The 15,597-nt window shown below is 40.5% G+C and overlaps 1 protein-coding gene across 2 annotated transcripts in view; it reads right to left on the reverse strand.

Moving 5' to 3' along the window:
* Positions 1–3,533: 3,533 nt before the first annotated feature.
* ENTPD1 (ectonucleoside triphosphate diphosphohydrolase 1) overlaps positions 3,534–15,597 on the reverse strand; it is an 89,883-nt gene continuing 77,819 nt past the window's right edge. For both annotated transcript variants that reach the window (XM_045567857.1, XM_045567858.1), the window contains 3 exons: positions 12,759–12,872; positions 8,900–9,037; positions 3,534–6,758 (listed from right to left, as the gene is read on the reverse strand). In XM_045567857.1, the coding sequence (XP_045423813.1) occupies positions 6,552–6,758; positions 8,900–9,037; positions 12,759–12,872 (459 nt within the window). In that variant the 3' untranslated portion in view covers positions 3,534–6,551. The remainder of the gene's footprint in view (positions 6,759–8,899; positions 9,038–12,758; positions 12,873–15,597) is intronic.

Consider the following 15,597-nt stretch of genomic DNA (forward strand, 5'->3'; position numbering starts at 1 on the left):
TACCCACACATGATGATTTTCAGGATCCGTTACCTGTACGAGGTTTTCATTAACTCAGTAGAAGTAGTTTTCAAAGGCAAAGACCTTTCCGTACCAGCACTGTTCTCATGATGAAATGAATTTGGAAGATTTAGAAAATACAGAAGTATCAGAACATACACTGACACCTTTACATGACCATTCCAACAATGACAGAAGAAACACTTGGATTGGTGTGTAAGAGAAGGAGTAAGCTTTGTAAGTGGCACTTGAGGTAGCCCACTATAGAGCAGGCTACCTATGGAGGACAGCATTCGGGTAGTAGATGAACACTCATCTGAGAGCCAGTAAAAAACTCCATGGAATGATAAAGTGGTCTAGATCTTTCATACCCAAAGTGTGGTCCCTGGACAGACATATTGGCATTACCTGGCAGTTTGTAAAACCTCAGCACTCACCTCAGATTTACTTAATCATTTTTTATTAATTAAAATTAAATAATTTTTATTCCAGCAAGATCCCTGGGTCATTTGTATACACATTAAATCTGACAAGCACAGTCTTTTAAGGTTCATTCTAATCCTTAAATTCCACTTTAATAATGTGTACAACAAAGTGCTGTATGGTGAGCTACACAGAAACTAAATGTGTGTTCCAAAATGGAAAAGTTCAGTGTGGATAGAGTAATCAAAGAAAGCTTCATCAAAGAATCAGGAGTTGAGCTGGTTCTTAAAAGCTGGAGAATGAAGATGGTTATATCAAGAGAAAACATAAAGAGAGTGAAGCAGAAATAGTGGTGTGGACCACCCACCAGGAAGAGAAGAGTTTGTAGCTGGCAGTGACAGGAAGATTGGCTAGGACTGTTACCTTATGTCCTATGAAAATACCCTGGAATTCAGCTTTTCAAAAAAATAGATCACATATATGTTGCCCCAAGGAGCTTCACCCAGATACTGAACAGAATGGTTTGAGTCCTCTAATGGAGGCCCACATAAAGGGCTATGGTAGCACAAGGAAGAAGTATCCTGACTTGGAGATTTGGAAAAGTCTTCATGAAAGAAGGGCATTTGAGCTGAACTTTGAAAGTAAAGTGGGGCAAGGGTATTCCAAGTTGAGCAGAAAACCTGAATAATGTCTGGTGAAGAATCAGTCTACCTAGCTGAAGTGTAGGGAATATCAGAGGGGTGGCATGGGATGTGACTTAGGAGAGAGCTGACAGCCATAGATTGTCGAAAGCCTCGAATGTCTGCTGGGGAGTTTGACTTTACTTTGTAGGCAGTGGAAAGCCTCCAGTGGTTTTAGTTGGGAAGCAATGTGATTAGGCCTGCTTTTTATAAAGATTAATCTGGCAGCAATAGATTGGAGGCAAAACCACCATTCCTGGTATCAGTACAGGTGACATATATTATAGATCTTTACTGGGGTGATAACAGTAAGATTAGAAGGGGAAATCAAAATGGAAAATCTTGCAAGGGCAGAATGGGCTGGTCCCATTGGTAAAGCAGATTCTGATCTTGGTTTGTTGAGGCAGTGGTGGCATTAATCATGATGAAACACAGGAGGAGGAGCAGGGTTAGGATAATGGTAGAGTTCAGTTTAGGTCATCCCAGTTACATACTATTCCGTGCCTACTCCCAAGACTTTCCTTCCCTCCTTTCTTAGAACTTCATTATAAGGGGTAATGTTGTTTGTTAGGGTATCTTACTTGCCATTGACTAATCTGTGTTCTCTGGTGAGCTCTGCAATTCAACATACATGCAAAAAGGGATATTAAAAACAAAAAGTCAGCACTTGTGCTCATGAGGGTGATGCCAACATTGTGTCAATTTAAATTTAGAAATTAATTTATCTAAAATAGATTTAAAAGGTATAGCAATGCCCTCATCAAATTAATGGTCTCGAATGTCACTTTTCTAAAGAGAAGGCTCATAAAGGCACCTCCTCTCTCTATTATTGAAAAATCTATTGTACCTGTGATAAAACTGATTGTGTTCAGTTGTGTTAGATTCATGTGCAAATAAAAAGTTGGGTAGTTAGCTGTACATTGTCCTAAACATATAAAATAAGAAAAATAAATAGATACAGTCTCTTAGGAAATCTACCAGTTTAGAATATGAAGTTAATTAGGGAGCTGTTAGAGCATCCTGATTAAGGTTATGGAAAAAAGTTACAGACTGATAAAGTCTTGGAAATAATGACATTTTTTTAAAGAGAATATTCCTTTAAATGTTGTAATTTACAGGAAATGCACTTGATGTTTCAGTTAATGAGACACTGGTAGATTGAACCATCATGCCCAGTGCTTCACTCCTTTCCTGTGTTGGAATTAATCATCCATGCCCTTTGCCATATGTCTTCTTCCCAGTGTTTCTCTAACTTGCTTATAATGTATTGAGCTTGGTCATATGACTTGTTTTGGTCAATAGGATGTGGATGGAAGTGATGGGGGCCCCGTCCTGGCCAAGGCCATAAGAGACATCCTGTTAATAGTTTCCTCTCACTCTCAATGCTGTTCATCATGAGAACATGTCCCAAGAAGCCACTGGATGAGGAGAATGAGAGATACATGGAACAGTCTTGATCCAAACTTGAAGTAGAGATACCCAGCTGACATGCAGACCCGTGAACATGAAAATCAGTGTTTATTGTGGTAAGCCACCAAAACTTTGAGGTTGTTATAAAAAATAAAAAACGTAATGTAAACTGAAAGAAATGTATAGTTAGTGACCACAGCTAGTTATGAGCAACTGTCATGTTCTAACAGGATAGCAACTATTAGAATTTGAATCAGAGTGGGACCAGAACAGTTTGGGTGAAATTCAGTTCATCTTTTAAGCTGATTATAAATGGGAATATATTTTAATAGTAATTTTACCATTATGTGGCAAACTTTGTTCTGTGAGCTATAAAAATACTGATCTTTATTTAATATTCAAATTTACATTTTGATTATGGAATGTAAGCATCAAGGATTATCTTATATTATCTTTAAATCCAGATGAAATTTTCCCAAGGTCTCTCATCAGGCATCTTGGCCTGTGTAACAGTCATCTCTGCCTTCGCCTGAAGGCCTTCACCTAAGGGCAACAAAACCTGAGAAATAAAGTGAAATTCTGAGCTGGAATCTGAAAGGGTTGTTTAAGAATAATGTTAAACCTCACATATAATAAATATAGCAATAATATAACAGCATCTGTAGCTGCTGAAATCCCCCACCCCCAAGGGAAAGGCAATGAGGGCTTAGTCTCTGTGTCTTTTTAACTTTACATGTACTTTTTTGGACACATGCTGTCCAGTATGGTAGCCAATAGCTACACATGTGCTGAGCACTTGAAGTGTAGCTAGTCCTAATTAAGATGTGCTATAAATGTAACATACCCAACATATTTTGAAAACTTAGTATAAAAAATATTAATAACTTTTATATTTATTACTTATTGAAATAATAACAGTTTGGATTTAGTCACTTTCTTAAACTCTCCTAAGTTACTCATCTGTTGAGTGTACCATCTGTTTCTTGCAGGGACCCTGACTAATACAACAGTAAAAAGAAGTGTACTTTTAAAAACTTTTATTTATTAATATATCACATTACATATTTCTTATGAAGAACTGGGTAAGTTGAAAATTTTATATTTCTCTCTCTTTCCCTCTGTCACACAAACACATACACACACACACACACACACACACACACAGAAAGCCTGATTAAGTAGCTTCATTCTTTTGTCTACAGAAGTAACCACATCTGCTGATTTTCTCCCTTGTGGGTTCATAGAAAAAAAAATTCCTACCTTATCTTTATCCTTTGAACAGAGTTACCAGAACCAAGTTTTGAATATTAAGTGAAAGTCCAGGGAAGAATGGTAATCAATTATAACCAGTGGCCAATTCAATAGTGACCCATCTTATTTCACCTACCCCACCCAGAATGGCCCAACGCAGATTCCTGGATCTGCCTCAAAACCAACCCTCTCTCCAGCAGAATTGAGATTAGGTTGTACCTGCTAACTGTCTCCATAATTGGAGATTTTGACAAGTGGATTTTGGCTTCCAGATATCCAAAGGATTTTTATTTTAGAACTAGGCAACAAAACAGAAATGGAGTAAGAAAATATTTGTGTTCTCTGAAGGAAACTTGTGAATTATTACATAATTCCAACTTGCTGAGGGGCAGTGTTTAGAAAAGAAAAAGCAGTATACTGGAGGCAGCAGACATGAGTTTGAGTATCATCTCTGCCATGTAGTAGTTTGTATGACCCTCGTTTCTAAAATGGAAGTAATATTTACACCCTCATGGTTTGTTGTCAAGCTCAGAACAAATAGATAATGTGCATGACAGTGCTTTGTATATGCAGACAGAAGGAAGAAGGGGGCTGTTACTGGCTCAACTTATTTAATCTTTATTTTCATCATCTCATCAACACTATTTATTTGATGCTGATCTACTGTGGCAGCAAATGAGCAGTATAATTAAGAAGCCAGGAGTACAGGAACCATTGATTAGCATCGTATGCCACACATTACCATTGAGACCACACGAACAGAGTATCTGTGTTGCCATGACATCCTTTGTGGACTTAATATTAAATTACAAGCCCATCAGGAACATCTAGACCATCTGTCTGCTTCCCTTTCTACCATGTCCCACGAACCCTGTATTCATGTGGATCATGTGGAGTTTAAGGTGCATGCTTGGAAGTTATGAAGAGACAGCCTAGTATATTCAGGAAAGAAAATAATGGTTAAGTGCATGCCATGCTTTTGCTCAGCCATGTAGGCAAGTGACTTCTCTGAGATTCAGTTTCTGTTTCTATGAAGTAGAGGTGGTAATAGCTACCTTCTTCAGATTGTTGTGAGGCTTAAATGAGAAAATGAATGCAATGCACTTGAGCATAGAGCCTGGTACAACCACAAATGCTCAGTCAATAGCAGCTATAACAACATAGGCAACTACCACTAGAAAGAGACTTTGAACATGTCCCAATTTGGCTTCTGGTTCCTTATCAATGTCCAGAGAATTCCAATGTGAGTAGCAGAGAAGAAAACAAAAAGGTCCTGTGCACAGCTTTTTAAAGTTTATATTCACCTGGCTGTTGTAAAAAATGGCTTGGTTGTTCAAGAGATACAGAGACATTTGGCTTCTAGTTTGTGGGAGAGATTTTCTTTCCCCATAAGTTCAACAGTCAGTCCCCAGATCCAGAGATGGAGAGCTTGGGACAAGGTCAGAATAATGCATCACCACTCAGTCCTGCTCAACAGGTAACTCTTGCAGCAATCCTTAAGGGAAAGGGATATAGGGTCTCTTCATCTTTTCCATCTTTGCATTCTGCTTCTCCCACAAAATATTCCATGGAATAAGTAAATAAAGCCCATACTGAGTGACAAGGGTGGTGCAGACTTGGTTCCTGGCACATTTTGATGTGTAAACACCATGAAGGGCAAAAGCATGTCACTCCAGACTAATGCCACCCTCTCACTAAATTAAACCCTGTGACAATGAGATGTGGCACAGCTTTAAAACTCAGCCATCTTTGCAGGTGCAGTTGTTAACTGAAAGGTTTGTGGTTTGTGCCTACCCAGGATGGTCTTATCTCCAGACAATTTCTTGATGAAAATGTTCTGGAACTAAATAGTGGGGATGGTTGCAAAACATTGTAAATGTACTAAATGCCACTGATTAGTACTGAATTGAATGCTAAAATGGTGAGTTTTATTAATGTATATTTTACCATAATAAAAACAAAACCTCATAAGATGCGTTGGAGGATGTATTTTCCTGACCCTGAGTTGTAACTATATTTTCTTCCTGACATGTATACGTTTACTATATAGTAAGCCCTGATATTTCAATGCCTGTATGTACATCTGCTTTTTAAAAATCTCTGCTCTGAGTGTTCCTCTCTGTAGCATTTTGGCATCACCCAAGAATATGTGACTCATTCACATCCCTGTTTTGGATGAGATTAATAGTAATAATTATATTAACTGCATGAGTACATAGATTCCCTTGTAAAACTCTTTGGCTTTAGCACATATTTGCCTACTCTAGAAAATTTTCTTAACCAAAAGGCAGCCTGGGAATGGGATGTGTGTCTTCCCTCTCCAAAGGCATTATATGGCTTTATTAATGAATGGAAAGCAGGAGAGAGAAATTCTTAAAGAGTACAATTGAACCAGTTCCTGAGATTCTTCTTTTAACCAGCTCAACTTCCAGGCACAGGACTCAGGACTCTCAGTTTTTCTAGGCAAAGTCAGTATTGTTCTTTTATAAAGCAAAGATCATGAAAAGTGGCAGGTCTTCACAACCAACATCAAGCACAGAGTACAAAGGAGAAAGGGGTAGCTAAGAAAGACTCACAAAAGAGAGTGTCTACCGGAAGTCCTTGTGGCAGAGGGTGGTGAATACCTCCCAAAGAAAGACTTCAGCAAAAGCCAAGGAAGCTTCATGCTGGTCACGACTGACCCTGGCAACCAGGGAAGAATGACCTTGTACACCACCATATAGGAAATTGCTCCCTGGGCAAGTTTTTTTTTTCCTCACTCCAGCCAGCAGATTCCAGCTGTTCTTGCTATACCACTTCTTTCCGGAAAAATGAAGGCTTATGAAAGATAAACAAGCCTGTGATGACCACTGCAACAAGGATCAGGGAGAAGAGAATCATGAGGAAGACATATGTGGAGTGGGGGAGAGGTAAGGATATAGGCTTCTCAGCTGGGATCATGTTGGTCAGGTTCAGCATGTAGCCCAAAGTCCAGCCGGCGTCGCTGCCGTGGATCTGCAAACAGTGGGGAAAGTTGTAGTTTGTGGTTCAAAGAGATAATCTGTAGCTTTCATGCAACCCCATCCATAACACTAAGCACCCAATAGGTGGAAAGACCACATCTGGTTCTCTAAATGGATTAATTTTATATTCCAAACTGGGAGGATGATTTTAGGGAAAATAGAGAATAGGAACAAGTGATTAAGAAAGATAGTTCGGAGCCACCCTACTATATTCCCAAAATTCAGAGAGGAATCTGGTGAATGACTGCCCAATTTTCCTGCCTAGAAGAGCTTAATTTAAGTAGACCTTTGAAGCTTTGCATTTCTTTTTTGTTTGTGTGAATTTGGGGGGAGGATTGGTGAGGGGTGACAGGAAGCAGACAAAAGGCTAAGGAAATAATGATTGTCCCTAGCCTTTTACATCTTCATGAGGCCCAGGAAACTCATCCATACAAAACCAGGACTTCTCAACTAGGGAAAAATTATGGAATAATCCCAGCAAGTCAATCTTAATTCATGGAAGTTGGAAGACTATGCATATGCATGAGAATGGATTTTTATTAAATGATAAAACATGCTCTGACCTTCCCATCTTCCTAGGAATATTTTCCAGTTACCTTAAAACATATTGGAATATAGGTGGTCTGTGGATAATAAATAATTTTGGAAATTTTTTTATTGCATGAGCTATGCATGGTCATGGTAGAAAAATTAGGAAGTATAGATAAACCTAAAGAAGAAAATAAAAACCATCCATACTTCACCATGCAGAAGTTGCTGCTGTTATCATTTTGTGACATATTCTTCGAGTCCTCTCTGCACGTTTTTTTCTTACCAAAAATGGAATTAAATTGTATATAGAATAATTCACTTAACAGTACCTTGTGAACATCATCCTATGTCTCAAGATATTTCTGCATCCTCACTGGCATGAACTGCCTTATACATTCACTTTTACTCACTTTATCCAATTATCATAAATTCTAGAAACAGATTAGACAACACGATGTGCACATTTTTAAAGGTCCTTAGCACATATTATCAAAACAGTCTCTCAAAAAGTTGTGCCAGTTTACACTCCAACAAATATCACATGGAAGTTCCCTCTCCTTTAAACTCTTAACAATACTGGGGATTAATAATCTGTGAAAGAGCCACTCCCCTCTGGAGGATGGGAACCTTATCTACTGCCTGTGTCAAAGAAGGATCCAGAGCTAAAGGAGTTAGCACCTAGGGCTTAGAAATGCTGGATCATGCTTTGGAAGAGTTCAAAGAATAGCTCAGTACTGCCTGTGTGTCAGTCCTGAATTTGACATAGACATATCCCTCAAACAAAATAAACTGTGATGGAATGGAAGGATGTCTGGGATATGAAAACAAGGAAAAGATTTGAGCTTGAAATAGCAAGGGCAGTACTGACAAGAGTGTAATGAAACTAGTATCCTCAGGGCTACTACAGCCCTCTGCCTCAGTGATTTGTTTTGCTTGAAATCACCATATTTAATACAGGGATAAATGTTTTTGCCATTAGTGAGCATGGGTTTAAAAAGGTGGAGAAACACTGCTGTCAATGTTTTTCATAAAGCATGAGTTGCTAAACTGATGTCCTGCAGGTGGCGCTATGACAAAGCACAGCAGTGAGGTTGCTTCAGGGCTCACGCTAAGCCTGGCTTCTGAACAATGGTCCCATCATTTATAGCCACTCAGTCCCTCTCGTCACACAGAGCTTTTAGATTGGTCAACCTTAAAGTAACAACCAAAAAGGATGATGAAACCAGGATTATCCTTGCCCAGATTGTGAAAGGGGCCTTTGAGAGTGTTGTTGAAGTCAGCACACAGAATTACTGTGACTACTGAAATGCTGTTACTTTAATATTTCACTTTTTTGTTTTGTAAGGAATTAGCCACTGTTATGTGGGAAGGGAGGTGCAACCGAGAATGAAGGGAGCTCTCCTTGAAGAGGATGCCCGCAGCTGGTCGGCACACCCAGGAGGGCTTGACACAGCGCCAGCTTGGTTAGAGGAGGAATGGTAGAACAGAACATCAGGCCAAAACTTAAATCAAGTTGACTCCCACTTCTTTCAGGCCCAAAGGTGCTTCAATCACTAACACCCAAACCCAACCTCCCCCTGAGCCAAGAGTTACCCAAATTACCTTGCCAATGAAATGAATATGCTTCCAAGAATCGGCTGTGAAATGATAGCCTTGCAGGAGGAGGGAGAGGATGTAAGTCCCAGAAAAGCAGTATTCACTCAGGTATTTCTCCTTTACGCCGACAAAAGATGCCTTTACCTAGAAGTAAAGTGAAGGAAATATCACACTTGTACAGCAAGCACCTCTCCATGGCTCTCTGTTTCACTACTAGACCTGATGGAGAAAGGAGAAAGCCCTTAGTTCAGATGGGCCTGAAGGTTGGCCTCTCCCAGGAAGCTTTGGAGTGGTGCTGCGCTCCTTCAGTGGGTGCAGGGGTTTACAGTTTAGGGTCTCTTAAGGAAGCTTTTCCTCCACAGGATTCTATACTAATAGGTCCTCTAGGGAAAACGTAGTTCCTGTGGTCTAGTAGGTTGAGAAACACTAAGTTTTAGAATCCTTTTCTTCCCCTAAACTTGGAGTTTCACAATCACGTTAGCATATTAAAAGCTGTAAAAAATGTGCATGAAAGAAATCCATTCACCTTTCTTTAATCAGAGTTTTCTGTATGCCCTTGACCAGAGTCTTTGGCTCAGAGCTTCTGTCAGCATATGAGGACAATAGAGTCATGAAAAGCCTTACAGCTCAGTTTAGTCCCTGGACTACCAACTCAGAATCTGCATTTTAATATGATCCCTAGGTGATTACTATGCACAGTAAAGTTTGACAAAACAGATCTGGAGCAGAGTTTAGGAAGCATTTTGCTAAGGACTGCTAAAAGTACCAATACCTCTCCTTCTATCTTTACTTAACCTCTTTTTTCTTTTTTTTATCTGGGTCATGCAAAGTGGTTGCTCCCTTGAGTCTTTCATGTGTTTACTCATCCTGCTCCTACTGAAGATACTAAGAGCCACCCGTCACCCCTGGCCCTTACCTGTCCTAGCTGTTGTGACTGTAAACCCAGATGCCCACAGTCTACCCTGTTCCCACAGGCCAGGGCATCTCTAGTTCAGCCAGAGTTCATCTGTAGCCCTTCCCTGCTCCTCAGCCCTTGAGATAGGTATTTCCTCCTGGACACCCTGGGCAGAGAGAGAACTAACAGTTGTTAAGCATATATTATGTATCAGGAACTATAGCAGATGTTTTATATGTAGTATCTCCTGGCTGCCTGAACCACCCCCATTTTCCCAGATTTCTCTCCCATCCTATAAACCCTACCTGCTGGCTGGGGACTGTTTCTCACTTGGTTCCTGCCTTCCCCCAGTTTCCAGAAGGATAAGGCCATGCCTAGCCTGCCTTGCTCTGCTCTGACGGAACTCTTAGAATGACCCAGCTTGGAACTGTCTTTCCAACACAGTTCTGGAAAATACCTGTTGATCGATTCCTCTATGTATGTAACATTCTCCTGAGACCGTGGTGCGGACATCAATTGACACTGCCTGTCCAGGCCCCTACCTCTTCCTTTCAGTACCTGCATTCTGCTTTTCCTTTGTGGAAAGACCTCCTCCCCTATTTGATATAGTCTTGGTGGGCCTGTCAAAGAACACCTGTGGGACATGGAATTCCAATAATCCACTTAGACCCAACTTGAAACTGCCTGCCCCTCCTCCCCACCCCCCTCCCCGTAGGTTCTCGAAGGCTGGCTTATCCCTGGAGAGGAATGCCATTTTGGCCTAATTTCCCTGAATTCTTCAATATTCCTATCCCTCCCCTCCTTCTGGAAAGTTGTACATTAGCTATGAAGTCTGAGCTCCTGGGGGTTATGATAGCCAACAATATAGAAGCCAAAGGCATCCATCTTGTTTATCACTCCAGAACTGATCATGCTAATGTTTGCAGATTCATTACTATGTGTTTTCCAAGTGGGGGGAGGGGCTCCACTCCTCTCTCTCTCACATCCCCCTCTCTCTTCTCTTTTTTCTATTCCCAGGGCAGTGGAACAGTACCAAGTTCTCTGTCCCTCACCAACATCTGCTTACTCCTCCCATCTAAAGGGGCATTGGTAGATCTTCAAGAATGGGATGCATTTCCCTAGAAGGGCTAAAAATTCATGGAGTTGAATGTCAGTGTCCAGAGCATACTGAGAAATACCTAGTTATTAGTACACATAGAATCTCACAGCATTGTTCTCTTGGATGACCAGACTTTCAGAGCAGGGAACAAGTGGCTGTATTCTGATTGCTGAAAGATTCTACCAGCCCTCTAATTAACCTACCAGAAGGTAAAAGGGAGTGTCTCTTTCTCTCACTTTTATAGTCGTTCCACCTCAGGGACCCATTGATTTGGGGCATCCTACTGAACATTAGTAGGTGTGGTTTATATTTTATTTCCCCTGCCAAAGCAGAAACAAACAGCATGATATGACATGTATGAAGTATCTAGCCCACCTTTCAGCATATAATATATGCTTAACAATTGTTAGTTTTTTCTCTGCCAAAGGTGTTGGAAGGAACATTCCCAAACACAGCCATGCTGGAGTAACAGACCTTCCTCATGGTGAAGTTAGGAGGAAAAGAAGAAAGAGTCACCTTTTAACAGTGTACTTGACAAAACAATGCTTCCCACATGAATAGACAATGTAGTTGGGGAAAATGAACCCTGGGTCATAACCCCCCTCACCATTCTAGGCTCTTGGTAAGGATGTGGGTCTCATCCTGAAATCCATCCCCCCCAAAAAAAAATGTTTCAAGATTTCTCCCAAATGCAGGCCTTTCTGAGCTTACTTCCTGGGCCTTTGAGCAATTCCCCATGTGGCTGACCTGAGCAGACCTACAGGTCTGCATATGCATGTTCCCAGACTAACAATCTGATGATGTAAAAAATTAGATGTGGAAAAGAAAGGAAATCTGACAGAACTTTTACTCTGCACCAGAATTAATTTTTTTTCAAAGAGCAGCTTAAGTCTACTTCCTCAGCAGCCACATGTCGGCCTGGTCTCAAGTTGCCTTTACTCCAAGATGCTTATCTTCCTCCACAGATCACCACCTGCTGCACAAAACCTCCCCAAAGTGTTTTCTAAACTGTAAAGTGCTGAGGCATACTTGAGCAGCTCTTGCTGAAGACCTTGACCACACTCCTTTCATGTTCTAACTCAGAACACTTGGAGAGAATGCCAAACCTCCAGGCACAGCTTTTCTTCCCCCTCTGTCAGTGCAGATGAGGACAAGCATCCTTTTTGAATTAATGGCATTTCTTAAGAATGAAACTACCATTCACTTTTGCAACTGTATCAACTTTAAAACAGCTGCTGTTTTGAGCTACCCCTAGGTGATCTATCGGTCTTTTTATAATCAGAATGGTCCCCTCAGGGGCTGAGGAAGGACAGTGAGCCACAATGTGCCCAGCACCAGGCAGCAGCTCAAGATGGGTCTAAGGCTCTAAGCCAATCATGAAATCCTGCACCTTGCTTTCCCAGTCAATCTTGGCCAACGAGATATAAGGGGAAGACTGCTGAGGGACTTCTGGGATAGCTTTTTGCTTTCCTATAAAAAGGAACAAATGTATCTGGTTCTGCTCTTCTTCAGACCTTGAACATGGCTGTGATGCTTGAAGCCACAGCAACCATCTTGTATCCATGAGGAAATAGGCACAACAGAACTGAAGCAGCAATGGCTGAGATAGACCTGATCTGTTGACCCCATGCCAGCAGCTGTCTACTGGCCGACTTTGTATTAGGTGAGAAAAATCAGATTTTATTTAAGCTGCTGTATGGCAAGTTATCAAGGAATGCTGATGAATTCATTCCTGAGTCCGCCATCTGTGCTTCTCTAACACATTTCCTGGATCTTGGTCAAACCAGCCACAAGTTTAAGAGCAGACTTACATCCTCCACTCTATTGAGGTCACAGGGCAATTGTGATAGCTGCTATTTCTAGTCACTTACCTCCTCCCAAGGCCTAGAGCAGAAATTTCTCATCATCTCAATCACATTTTCCTGAGAGAGTTCCTCTGATGTCAAGTTTAAAAAATTCATCACAAAGTAAAAAGCTGAAAATGCCTGGAAGAGAAAATTGCAGAGTTTTAGGCTGTGTCCAACAGAGAGGGATGTCAGCTTGCTTGGCTTAAGGCCATATCCCTAGCACAGGTACCTCCGTAGAGTAGATTAACACACCAAGTGATATTGCAGGTCCCAGAGCTGTTTCCTTCCTGGGAGAGGGGCCACTTGGCTGCTGACACACATTTCTAAGCCACTGTAAAGTTACTTTTCTCTACGTTTGTAGTGGGAAAGTCAGGGAGAAAGAAAGACGGAGAAAGTGGTTAAGAGAAGAGAGAGGAAGGGGTTGCAAAAATCCCATTTAAAAATACTGTGTATTATATATGAATGTTTAATAAATAAATAAAACTGGAAACTTTTATGCAATGGTATTAAGAGTTATCTCTGAATGGCAAAATTATAAGTTTTTTTCCCCTTTGTGCTTATTTTTTGCCTATTTTCTCCCATCCAAGTACTAACTAGGCCCAATGCTGCTTAGCTTCACGGGATCAGACAAGATCAGGCACGTTCAGGGTGGTATGGCCATAGGCTATTTGCTTATTTTCTATAATGAACATATACTGCTTTCTTAATAAAAACCCAACCTATTCAACAAATATTTATTATAGGTCTACTATGAGCATGACCCCAAATTCTACTACTTAGTGACAACTGCTATTAAATATGGGATATAGTCTTCTAGTCATTTTTTCCCCATCAATAATAATATACACATAAACTTTTATGATACTTTATGCCATCCTAAAACTACCTCTTTTAATGAAGTATGATTTAAAGGGGAAAAATAATTGAGCAGAGCTTGTTATATAAGGCAATTCAAACCCCAGCTCTAGTACTTTTTCTCTCTCCTGCCCTAAAGGGTGCCAATTTTTAGGGGAAATCATTTTCGAGGTTATAGGAACACATCATTTGTTCATTCAACAAACACTCTGAACTTTTTATGCTAGGCACTGGGCTGAGTCAGAGAGTTTACTGTGATTGTTCGAGGGAAGCGAAAAATTGTCCCTGTGCTAGAATGGTTTGGATTAGGGATTATAATTTGCCTTTTGTAAAACTACTAAGCCAGAATTGAACATAGTAAGGAAATGTCATTCCCAAACAAGCCAAGCAACAATCTTACCTAATTCTCATAGGCAAAGAAACAAAGTTTTGGTGGCAAAGAAACAGGAGGTAGCAGAGATCCCACTGGGGGCTCACTGTAACTCAGAAGATGGAAAATGCCCTCTACCGGCAACTTCCTGCTGCAAACAGACCTTATACTTCAATTCCAGCTAACATAAACCCAATGCCAGCTTCTTAAAAATTGCATTTAAAAAATTATATTCTTATATGTATATAGCATGTCTAATTTAACAAAAATTAGGTATGAGCATATTAGTCCTTTTCATAAATTTTCTTTTTTCTAGCTTGATTATTTTCTTCCACTTCTAGTCCCAACAGGAGCCTATATTAACAACTTAATATAAAGCCTTCCATTTTGCCCCCAGGCTCACACAATCATATACAAACAAACATGTATAAAGGGTTTGTTTTATAAATGAAATTTTAAACATATTCTTCATCTTGCTTTTCTTACTCAACAATACTTTGTAGAAATCCCTCTAAGTCAACTAGCAATACTCTAATGGTTACATAACAGTATCTGTGGTGTGAATGTATTAATATCTTAATTGATTCAATGACTCCCTACTAGTAGATATTCTCTTGATTTCCAGCATTTTCCCTTATGAGCAATGTTGCTACAAATACCTCTGCACATTTACCCTCTAAACTGGTGTGCTCATTCCTTTGGGAAGTTGAGCTCCCCGGGAACTCTGAAAGGCAGCCTCTATATTCCCTGAACTCAGGAATGCTAGCACTTTAAACATCATTGTATGCCAGTTGCAGAAAAAAAAAAATCTTGGTTTGATGCTATTTCTGCGATCTTAACCAAAGACATTATCATCTTTGTGTGGACACCGCAATGGCCTCTTAATTGGTCTTCACATTACCTTTCTGGTCCTATTCCAATGCATCCTGCAAACAGAAGTTATAGGAATCTTTTAAAAACAAATTCGATCGTATTATTTCCCTGCTTAAAGCCTTCAGTGGCTCTTAATTATACTTAGAATAAAGTCTAAATTCTACTAGGTCTCTCAGGGCTGGGCATGTTCTAATCCTGCTGACCTCACCAATATCATCTCATACCCCTGCCCACCTTGCCCACCACCCCACAGCCACCCTGTCCTTCAATCACTGCCAGGCTTTTCCTCCTTCAGGGCCTGCACACACTTGAAATTCCCTCTGCTGGAATTCCTGGACTTCCATATCTCCTCCAGAGAGGTCTCTGACCACTGGCCTGGACTAGGACACTCTGTTATGCCCTTTCACAGGACTCTGTTTCTTTCTTCCAAGTAGTTGCCACAGTCTGATTTGCTTTTCTGTGTGTTTCTAGTCTCATGTCTGCCTTCCCTCTGGAATGACAACTCTGTGATGGCAGGGATGGAATCTGCCTCTCCTTGGCTCAATCTGCCCCACTGACATGGCCCTCGGCACATGTGAGAGCTCTATAATGAGGAAGTGGCAGAAAATTGCTCTCTCTCTAGTTCCTAGGCCACTGCCTAGAATGTGGGAAACATTCAGTAAACCTCTGTCAACTGAAAGACTAGATAAATTTCTATATGCTTGGATTTGCATAACTAATGCCTAGAAAATTTCCTTCTATTAATTACAACTATTAAGAATTTTT

Source organism: Lemur catta, chromosome 14 (assembly GCF_020740605.2).
Source record: "Lemur catta isolate mLemCat1 chromosome 14, mLemCat1.pri, whole genome shotgun sequence".
In the NCBI taxonomy this organism is placed as follows: domain Eukaryota; kingdom Metazoa; phylum Chordata; class Mammalia; order Primates; family Lemuridae; genus Lemur; species Lemur catta.